This window comes from Ammospiza nelsoni, chromosome 1 (genome assembly GCF_027579445.1).
Source record: "Ammospiza nelsoni isolate bAmmNel1 chromosome 1, bAmmNel1.pri, whole genome shotgun sequence".
Classification (NCBI taxonomy): domain Eukaryota; kingdom Metazoa; phylum Chordata; class Aves; order Passeriformes; family Passerellidae; genus Ammospiza; species Ammospiza nelsoni.
In genome coordinates this window covers 92,957,293-92,968,123 of record NC_080633.1, presented here as the reverse complement: position 1 = coordinate 92,968,123, position 10,831 = coordinate 92,957,293, and the positions used below count along the sequence as shown (strand labels likewise).

At 40.6% G+C, this 10,831-nt stretch overlaps 1 protein-coding gene across 2 annotated transcripts; it reads left to right on the top strand.

The window, feature by feature from the left end:
- The first annotated feature begins 314 nt into the window (after positions 1 to 314).
- On the top strand, positions 315 to 9,604 carry MSANTD3 (Myb/SANT DNA binding domain containing 3). 2 transcript variants are annotated; one of them, XM_059487201.1, is made up of 4 exons: positions 315 to 604; positions 6,034 to 6,337; positions 6,431 to 6,479; positions 7,786 to 9,604. In XM_059487201.1, the coding sequence occupies exons 2-4, from the start codon at positions 6,065 to 6,067 to the stop codon at positions 8,193 to 8,195; spliced, it is 732 nt and encodes a 243-aa protein (XP_059343184.1). In that variant the 5' UTR covers positions 315 to 604; positions 6,034 to 6,064; the 3' UTR covers positions 8,196 to 9,604. The 2 variants fall into 2 exon arrangements, with proteins under 2 accessions (XP_059343184.1, XP_059343178.1); XM_059487195.1 differs by having other exon boundaries at positions 6,034 to 6,479.
- The last annotated feature ends 1,227 nt before the right edge of the window (positions 9,605 to 10,831 follow it).

Genomic DNA, 10,831 nt, shown 5'->3' with positions numbered 1-10,831 from the left:
CGCCCCCTTCCTGGCGGCCGCCGGGTGTTCGCACGCCGCTCCCCACAACACACACACACGCGCATTTCCCGCGGCCGCCTCCGACAGCTCCGCCGCACCTGCGGGCGCGGGATCGCCCGGGCCGGGTGTCCCCGCGGCACACGGCGGTGTCCCCGTTGCACACGGCGATGTCCCCTGCGGGAGAGGCCGGCGCCGCGGCGGGCGGGAATCCAGCGCGGAGTTTGCGGGGAGCTGGAGGGAGCGGTGTCGGCGGCCTGCGGGCGGGGAGCTGAGGGAGGCGGGGAAGCAGGGAGGGAGGGAAGGAAGGAGGCGAGAGGCGCTTTGTTACGAGGAGCCGCGGGGCCGCAGGGTGGGGTTGTCCCCGCCGCCGGCGCTGGTCCCCGCGGGCGCTGGGTGCCAGCGGCCGAGCCCCCCCCGCCGCCGCGGCTGATGCGCCCGCACCGCGCCGCAGCCCCCGCGCCCGCCCGGCGGGGAGCGGCCGCCTTTGTGCAGCCCGGACCCGCTCTCCGTCCTCCTGCAGGCAGAAGAGGAGCTAGCGAGGAGATTAGAAAAAGCCCACCAAGCTCGAGTTAATGTTTGAGAAGTTCGGGTGCGGGAGAGTCTGGTAGGATTCCTGTATTGTGCCTATTTTTGGTGGATTTCAGGCAGTCGTTCGGAATAACAACCTGCGTCCATTACCTTGCTTGCGGGAAGTGCTTTGGATGTCCTCCCATAGGTAGCGGGATGACCCGCTTAAAATCTGTGTATATCTATAGTGTAATATGGTGCCGGTACATATATATATTAATACATTTCCGTGTATAACTATATAAAATGTGACAGGAAACATTTGGGTAAATTACTGTGAATTTTACTAATAGATGATCTTGTTTGTTTGCTGGATGATCCATGATAACTATTTATTTTGTATTAAAGCGTAGGGGGCAAGCACCCAAGGAGGTGGGGTTTTTAAAAATCTGTTTAAAACACGTTGTCTGCATAGATCTCATTCATATTTGCAATGTGCTCTTAATTACCTAGTGATTTCAAGTCTCAAGGTAGGCAGGGTCAGGCCTGGAACACTGATGGAAGCTTGGTGAGTAAAACCAAGGAAACATTTGAGGAAGAAGAACACTGTTTACTGCTGCTTCTGTCATTCAAATGAAAGACAAACCTGTTGTGGCTAGTTTGGGTCATTGCATTTCCATGCCTTTCTTTCGTCCTCAAGCACTGGATGAAAAGGACAGAATTGTGATTGATTTCCAGTGTTGTTAATTACTGGTTATATTTAGAGCTTCACCTGCAATTGAAGTTAGAAACATACATTTTATTTTTATCAATCTTTGAATATTTCTGGTAGTAATTCTGTTGGCACACTGGTCAGTGCATTTCATTTTCACCCCATAAGTGATCAGTTTGCTAACAAACTCTTTTCTTTGTGTTTGGTTAGTGTAATCTTTTTAACCTTTGGGATAAGTCTTCCACCATAACTTTTTCTCTGCATTTTCATGTGCCTAAAAAACCATTTCATGGACTACAAATGCTCACACATGCCAACTTAAACCGATTTTTTTTCCCTTTTACTGTGCTTCTTTGCAACTGATTGGAGCTTGGGTGTCTGTTTAGATGTGTGCAAGCAAACTAATGCATGTGTGTGACATATTTATGAACAGATGTGCTTTTCCTAACTTCTGTAATTTTTTTTCCAAGCTATTCTTCGAGCAGATCACATCACATTTCCTATAGCCTTTAAAAGAAGAATGCTGCACAACATTTCACAGTAAAGATGAGGAGCTGAGAGATGCTTCTGTTATCTTAAAGCTATAGAGGTTTGTGTGAGAGGACAAATGCTTAGGACACTGCTTTAAGGCAAGTTGTGAATTGAGTCATGCCAGGGGAAGATATTTAGGATAAAAGGCTTTCTTGCTGTATGTGTCTTGGAGCCTAGGCACCTGTAAGAGTGGGAGAAGCTTTCCAGTCTTTGTTTCTTAGAATTTACTCTGCAGCTGTCCTCATGTGCCCACACAAATCAATCCAGTTTACGAGATGAGCTATGCACAATAAACTACTTTTATTTCAGCACAGATTCCTGCTAAAATATATCCCAGGCATATGTCCTGGAAGGACTGTTTAGCCTCAAAATGGAAATTCTGTGGGCTTGTGAGTCCTTTCTCATATTCTGCAGAGGAGCCAGTGGGCTGCAAGAAGGTGAATAATATGCATAAAGAAAAAAGAGGTGAATATAAATACATGGTGGCGTTCTGACACAACTTCTTGCTATTCTAACTTGTCCTGACATCTCAGAGAGCTTTCTTGTTCACCTCATTGCAAATGGGCTTTAATACATTGAAGAAAGTAGGTTAAGCATGTAAGATCTTGAGAAGAGTCTTCCAAAACTCTTTTCTTCTATGTATTAGACTGCTCACACCAGTTCTTGAGTTCCTTTATGCATTCTAGATCATAATCCTGGGTTCTTCACAGAAAGAAAGGACACAAGTGCAATGTGTCTGTTTAGGAAACAATTACTAGGAATGTGATTAGTGGAAGGAAAGCCCAATATATTCTTCTCAGAGTAGGACTTATCTTTCCATTCTTTAATGTTTAGGATTTGAACTTACAGCTGGGGATCTCAGAAGCTCCAACAGTAAAAATAATAGAAGTAAATGATAATGTGGTATGAAAATTATACTTAAATTTGCTCCATCTATGAAATATGAGCTTTTATTCTAGTACATAATGTGTTAATATATCAGAAGTCATATTTGTAAATGTTTTAGATATTTAGTGACATCAGCTGATCACTGATTTACTGACCCAGTTGATGGCTAGTCTGTGGAGCTAGATATTTAGCACCTGGAATCCAGGTAACATTGTTTAACTTTTTGAATGTACTCTCCAAAGTTCTGAAAATCCTGTTTTTCTAAATAAAGGGATTTTCTAAACATAAACATGTAGTGATTTTTTTTCATTTGAGGCTCTCTCACCTTTTCAAAACTAGAAGATTTCCATGTATCAGCAGATGGTAGAATCAGTCCTTTCTGATCACATGGAGTGATCCTGGCTTTTCAGGATCATAAGGTATTGGAACTCACAACTTGCTGATGGGACTGTATTTCATCCCATTCCTTGGTGGAATTGAGATTAAGATACAGAACCAATGTTTAGTCCCAAGAATTTCATTTCAGCATCTGTCCAAAGCAACTGAATGGTTTGGAATGGTGCAATAAGTATGGAAGTGAAATGGATTAGTAGATACACTCTATTCCATTCTAGGTCTATTTTATCTGACATGTTTTCAGAGTGGTTTCATGAAGTGAACTTGCCAGTTTTCAGTATCTTTGCTAGGATGTCAATTTCCTAACTACTTTTTTTTTTTTTTTTCTCCTAATTTGTGTTTTATTTGAGGAATTCCTGAAGCAGCTGTACACCTCCATTAGACCTATATATTGTAATGACTGGTATGCAATGAAAGAAGTTTCTTTACTTACACCTAGTTTGTTCTTTGGGTTTATAGCTGTTTAAGAGTTCCTGTCACCAATGTGGGGGGTGACTTAAGTTTTCACAGGCCATAAAAAATAACTTGACACAGTGTGACAGAGGAAATGCTGGATCAAGAAACTGTCTTCCTTAAACTCAGCCACCCAACTCTCTTTCTTCTTCCTCCTTTTGCTTTCATGTAAAATAAACTAGCTCTCCTATGAGCAGTAGCACTATTGCATTTTGTTTTCCTATGGATCTTTGCCTTAGTCCCCTAGATCCTGTTTGCTGCAAAAACTTCAGCTCTCCCATGTCCTTGTGGCACCAGGATTTGGTAAGAGAGCAGAACTGTGACTATGCAGGACCCACATAGGTGCCCAGAAATAACCCAGACAAGCACTGACAGAAGGTACAAACCAAGTGTTTGCTCCTTTTTCAGTAGGGATACAACTTAGCTGCTGACTTGACCTAGACTGTTACTGGCTTCTGTTCACTTTGCTTCAGTTTTGCTATTCCAGGCTTTTTCCACTGTGTCCCCTGTTCTTTGACTCCTTTGTTTTGCTGGCATCATGGTTTAACCCCAGCCAGCAACCAAGTACTGTGCAGCTGCTTGCTCACCCCTTGCCCACAGTGGGGTGGGGAGGAGAATCAGAAAAAAAGGTCAAACTTGTGGGTTGAGATAAGAACAGCTTAATAATTGAAACAACATAAAATATAGTAACAATAATAATACTTGTAGTGGAAAAGAGAGAGTGGGAGATAAAGAGAGAGAAAGAGAGGAAGAAAATTCAAGAGAAAAAAATGATGCACAATACAATTGCTCACCACTTGCAGGTCTCGGCCAACTCCCTCCTCATTTATACACTGAATGTGACATTTTATGGTATGGAATATCCCTTTAGCCAGTTTGGATCAGCTGCCTTGGCTGTGCTCCTTCAGAGCTTCTTGTGCACCTGCTCTCTGGCAGAGCATGGGGAACTGAAAATTCTTGACTTGGAATAAGCACCACTGAGCATCAACTAAAACATCCATGTGTTATCAGCATTATTCTCTCTAAATCCAAAATACAGCACTGTACCAGCCTCCAGGAAGAAAATGAGCTCTGTCCCTGCTGAAACCAGGACAGCTGGGCTTTGCCATATTTTATGGGCTACTCAAGAGAGCCACTGTTTTTATGTCAGGTTTAGGTTTTCATTGTGATATGGTCTTGTCTGTTAGCTTTCTTTATAAATAGAAGTAGTTACCTTTACTGAAAGAGATGGGAATAACTGTAAGTACTAAGATGTTTGGAGGAAAGGAATTACAAGGATGGCACAAAGTCCTAGTGCAGTGGAGTTAAGGAAAAATATGTTGAGAAGAGGAAACCTGATGGTGATATCTAGTGCACCATCAAGGAACGTTATGAGAGAAGTAGTAGAAACAATAGGCAAAAGACTAGAAATTTCATTTTGGGAAAGTCCTAGACTGTTGGGAATATGAACCAGTTGTCTTATAAATGTATCACTGGGTTTAATGATTAAAAACAAAAGAAATGAGAGCTAGGCAGCATTTCTGCCCAAAATCTAAAAGTAATTTGGGCTACACAGTTACAGCAGAAATGAAGGGGGAGAAAAGTGTGAAAAGATAGAAGAAGCAAAAATAAAATATATTTCACAGCCGTATGTTGTTAACTCTTTCCTATTGACTACGTAAGTGCTGGGCTTCAGAAGAGAGGTGGTTGCTGACATGGTGTAAGTGTATAGCAGTGGCTGTGTTAAGGCCAAAACCCTTTTCAGCCTGTTTGTTGGCTCCTGAGTGACCAGCAGCACAAGTGGAAGGAAGTACCACACATGCAGGGCCATCAGTCAAGGTTGAAGGACCTGTGCCTTCCAAGTGGTTGGTTTCTTTTGTTATTTCTTGTCTCCTTGCAACTCTTGCTGCCTCTCCATATTGTAATACAGGTCAGGATCCTGATGCCTGTTGGGTATCAGCCAGGAAGGCATGGAGCATGGGGGAGAACAGAGCTAACAGGTCTTTAAAAGGACAACTTCTTGCTATCATTGCTCATACATCTTTCAAATATTGGAGAGAGATGGGAGAAATTATTATACACAATCAGCAAGGAGAGAAGAGGGTATTTTGTATACAAAAAAAAAACAACAAAAAACCAAAAAACCCAGACATGCTGAAGGTGGTTTCAGACATAAACCTGAAGCTAGCGAGAGCTGAGTTTTGAAATTTGTTCCTAACTTGAGGGCTTGGAAAACTTTCTGGGAGTGAAAAAGTGCAATGAACAGGAAAACAAGATATTGAGAGCAAGTTACTAAGTAAATACTGAATATTTTGTATCCAGACAAATTGTAACAAAGACAACTATTCATTATAGTATACTTCTGGCACTGTGTATCCACCAAAGTGGCAACACAAACCAGCATGTAATTTTATTTTATCTTACCTGATCATTCCATTATGCACTCTAGAACTATTCACAAGCTATTCTAGAAAACAAAATTGTTCAGAATCCTGATACTGCAACCAGTTCTAACTTATGTTTATTTTGGTTTTTTCTTTTTTTTTCTTTCATTGTTGTTTTTGTAGGAATTTTGGCTTCTTGGAGAAACAGTAGAAAATGCAAAACGAAATAATAAAGCCTGCTAAGTACTTCTCAGAAGTGGAGAAGAGTGTGCTGCTTGCATTAGTTGAAAAATACAAATACGTGCTGGAATGTAAAAAAAGCGATGCAAGAACTATTGCTCTGAAACAACGCACCTGGCAAGCTCTGGCTCATGAATATAACTCACAGCCCAGTGTATCACTGCGAGACTTCAAACAGTTAAAGAAATGCTGGGAAAATATCAAGGCACGGACAAAAAAGATAATGGCACATGAGAGGCGGGAGAAGGTAAAAAGAAGTATTAGTCCACTTATAAATACTCACATCGTAGGGAAGGAGAAGATTGGAAGCATAATGCCTGAGCAAATGTACTTTTTGCAGAGCCCACCAGAAGAAGACTCTGAATATCAGCCTGATGCTTCTAGTCAAGGTATAAATGTTGCTGTAATGATGCAAGCAGTATTGTTTTGAATGTGATTTTGCCAGTGATTCTTTTTCAAATCTCTCCACTTAGCTGTGACTGCTGGATATAAAAAGTCATTTCAGAGCTATGATATTACAGGCTGTGTGTATTTCCCAAGGCCTACAGGAGTTAAACGGGTGTGAGGTTTTTTACAGATTTTTTTCATCTGTTTTTGACATATCTGCTGCTTTGTGGCAAGCATCACAGTTGCTGTCATGCTGGCTTTCCAGAGCACAGTCCCAAGGATATCGTTACAATTTTTAAAGTATCATTTTGCTGGTTTAAAAAAAACCAAACAAAAACTACCAGCAGCAAATTGATACACAATTGCCTGCTGCAAGAGTTCCCAGTGGTCTTTCCTCCTTTGTTTCCAAGAACTAAAAAGAGTATGTGGAGCCATATTTCATGCTGCAGTCCACACTGGAGAATGGCCTTTCTGAAAAAGTTCAGTACTACATTCTTCTTTGTTTGGCAAGCATACTCAGAAGGAATAATTCAATACCAGGAGGGAGGGTGGCTACAAGTTTCTTGCAAATTTTATTATGTCTCACACAGGATCTCACACAGAAGACTGTTCTCGCTCAAAAGACAACAGCAGCTACATTGTTAGATAACATTCTTAGAATGTCTCTTTCATAATTGTATTTACCATAACTAGTCATTTGGATTTGGATAGGAATGTATTTTGAGACCCTCATTTGCAGTGGTAACTATTCTGTTCCCTGCACAGTCTCTTTTATTTCAGAAGAATTGGTAGAGCCTTCTCAAAGTTAGAATAATGTGATTTTTTCCTAAAAATATACACTCCTGTATTTACAACATCTGCAGCAGAGATAAGGAAAGAATAAAAAGTGCTCTTCCTACTATTTCCTCAATCTTTTGATATTCATGTTGACACAGCTTCACCTGACACTCAGATCTTTCAGAAAATATTGCAAGTCACATATGGATTTAGCTTAAATGGCTGCATTAAGGTTTAGCTCCAGGCTCAGCCACCTAAATTTAGGTGTCCACTTACAAGTGTCTGCATTCACTTTAGTCTTTTGAACTCCCACTATAACCTTCGAGGTCTTTCAACAGAGCCCCAAGTGGTTCTGTTCAGCCCATAATGCTCTTAGTATTCTGCAGCAGAACTGCATTATGTAGTGGCTGCTGTGCTTTGCTACTGGAGCGCAAGTTTTATATGCACATGTCAGTAACTTATATTATCACATTTCTGTTTCTTGAACGAAGAAAAGAATACTATAACACTTTTTCTTCTTTTTGTTTGCAGAGTCATTTGTTGTGTCCAACAGAGAACTTTGTGATGAAGACAAAGATCTGGTACATTTTCCAGTATGCGAAGGCACCTCCCAGCCTGAGCCTTCGTGTTCTGATGTCAGAATAGCAGCAGATAAGAACTACAGAAGTAAAGCATCTCAGGAAAGCGCTCTGAAAAAGATGCATGAGGAAGAACATCATCAGCAAATGTCGATTTTGCAACTTCAGTTAATCCAAATGAATGAAGTTCATGTGGCAAAGATTCAGCAAATAGAAAGAGAGTGTGAGATGGCTGAAGAAGAACACAGGATAAAAATGGAAGTGCTAAATAAAAAGAAAATGTATTGGGAGAGAAAACTGCAGACCATTACAAAAGAATGGCCTGTATCATCCTATAACAGACCCTTTCCTAATTCACCTTAGAACATAGAAGGGCAGAGAGTCAGTCTGATTTAGCACATTTACGAGTAATACGCACTGGAAAGAGGGTTTCCTACTGTGGATGTACAGTGACAGGATAGGTGCCTGGCTGATAGTGAACACACTATGACTCTTAATGTTTAGGGAAACAGTGGTATAGTTCACCAAGAGGAAAACTCTATTGTTTATTTGTAGGTAGTTCTGATTTGTTTAACTCACACACATGCACAGTGTTCTAAAATGTGAACATATTTTTTCCTCTCAGAACACCCTTGATCCTTGTGAAGTTTAAGGTACTCTGGGTATTCTTACATTGGGAATTCATAAGAAAACTTAACAGCTTTAAACATCAGGCTGTAGTGTTTGATTTCTATCTCTTCCTATCTGCCATTTCTCACATGAAGGCAAGGGTTGGAGTTGCTCTCTACTATTGAGACAAAAGGTGATGGACAGCTATTAGTTGGATCATTATGCTGAAGCTTAGGGAAAATAAGCTGGTTAATACAGTCCATAACTTATTTTTCATAGAAGATGTGAAAATGAAGGATGTAGCAAGAGGGCCACTGTAGTAACAGACCTCTCCTGAAGAACAGTAATGGCTGGCTGACTGAGAGGATGGTTGTGGAATGGCCCTCCAGTTGTTCGAGCCTTGACACTTGTGAAGTCAAAAAGAAGGTGACATCTTCCTCAAAAACCACTGTGCTTTTTCTTTCATTTCTAGGTCCATCTTGTATTGAAGTAGAATATCCAAGCAGGAGGCTCAAATGCTGCTGCCAGCACTGTGTGCTGCTCTCCTGAAGTCATTCTGAGGGGAAGAGCTTTTTAAGAATTCACAAAGCTCTCAAAATGCAGTGAGCCAGCCAGTCATTGGCAAAGTCTCCCTCTATTTTCCTATGCAATACTTGATGGTGTAGCAGCTAGCTTGATTATTTCTCCTTAGCTAGAAGAAAAGACAGACTCACCCTCTTTTCCTTCTCGTAGGGTGGAAAGCAGTTCAAGGGAATCATTCCTGTCTTGAAGCACTGTTCTGTTTTGTTTTGTTCTGTCCTGTGTGTAATGGTGGTGTGTTTCTTGCCTTTGCTGTCAGTGAGGGGTGATGGACGTGATTTGTATGAAGGCATTCACATGAAAGTCCCCACAGATTTTGGATGTCCAGAATGATAGATAGTAGGAAAGCACAAATGAAAATAATCTTTACTCTGGCAATCATTTATTCTAGTGGGGCAAGAGTTAAGAAAATGTGAAATGCAGAACCCCACAAGAATTCATAAGAACTTCTGGTGTTTGAAAACCTGTTTTACAGGAAGGTGTACAACCATCATTTGAAGCAGTGAGAAAAATGAACAAAACCATAAATTTTCATTGAAAAATCTGAGTATCACATTATTCAATAAAGTATTTTCAGATCATGACTCCTGAGGGCAAGTCCATACTGTGAGCATGTGTTCAAAGTGGAGTATATTACAAGGCATACATTCCCAGCTACACTCCTATATCTTTCCCTGGATATCCTTTCTGGTGGAGTGAGTTCCTTTTAGTTTCATTTTGGATTGAGTAGGGTTCTCTGTGTGTGTGTGTGTGTGTGTGTGTGTAAGTGTGGTTTTTTTGACCTGCTTTCACTGCTGGTGATTCATCTTTGTTAGCCCTGCCATTATCAACCACAGGACTCGCTGTGGTCAACAGTGTGGTACCTGTGCCACTTCCTTAAATATGCTAAAACCAGCAATCACAATGGGAGCTGTTTATAACAACTCATTTTATATGACAGAGAAAAAAAAAATATGCTGGGCTGCTGCAAGATTAAAAAAATAGGGCCTGGGTGAAATCTGAAGATAGATCTTTTTGACCACAAGCTCAATATTCTTATAAATTGGCTGTGTGAAGAAAGTGCAGGAATTCCAAAGAAGGATGTTGTTATGGGCACTTCTGTTTTTCTGCTGAGTGAAAACACTTTGGAAGGTATAACAACAGTAGAGGCAAAAGAAAAGTAAACAGAAGTAAGGACCTTGTTCTGAGATTGCATTCTGCGGTCTGGAAGATGAGTCAGTTTGACTGATTGTGACAATTGTTCAGGCACCATCCAGAAAAAAAGGATAGGGAAGACATTTGTCTTAACCAATTAAAATATTTATCTTAACCTTCTGCACTCATTCTAAGTGAAAGTAAATTAAAACCAGGCGTTAGAAGGTAATATATCTCCTTGCCATATTTTGGCTTTATAAAGTGATAAATGTGATGGAATTGAAATTGCTTGAGAAATTACTTTTGCCTTTATTGTTGTTGCAATTACTCACTCTGGTAGTAGAGTTTATCTTTTCTTGTGTTTGACTTTTCTTATATGTAATACAGCCACCTCAGACAGTATGTCCATTTGTTTCTCTCTCCTTTTTTCTAGCTTACAGCATTCAAATACTTTCACGTAATTGTGTTTTCTTGTTAACCATTTGGCCAAGGAATAGATGCATATTCTCCAGGTTTTTCCACAGATAGAATACAGCAGTATTTTAAGAAGAATATGCCTGTTCTTTTCTGGATTTGCTATAAAACTTTTTGTCAGGAATGAACTTAAAAGATACACAGGGCAAAATGATCCCTTCTTAACTCCATACAAAAGCATGTGTACCAGATACATGGTGGCC

Bases quoted from the DNA above. Each gene is read 5' to 3' on its own strand.
- MSANTD3 (XM_059487195.1), top strand. From the start codon at position 6,065: ATGCAAAACGAAATAATAAAGCCTGCTAAGTACTTCTCAGAAGTGGAG. The intron at 6,480-7,785 runs GTATAAATGTTG...TTTTGTTTGCAG, and splicing joins GCCTGATGCTTCTAGTCAAG to AGTCATTTGTTGTGTCCAAC.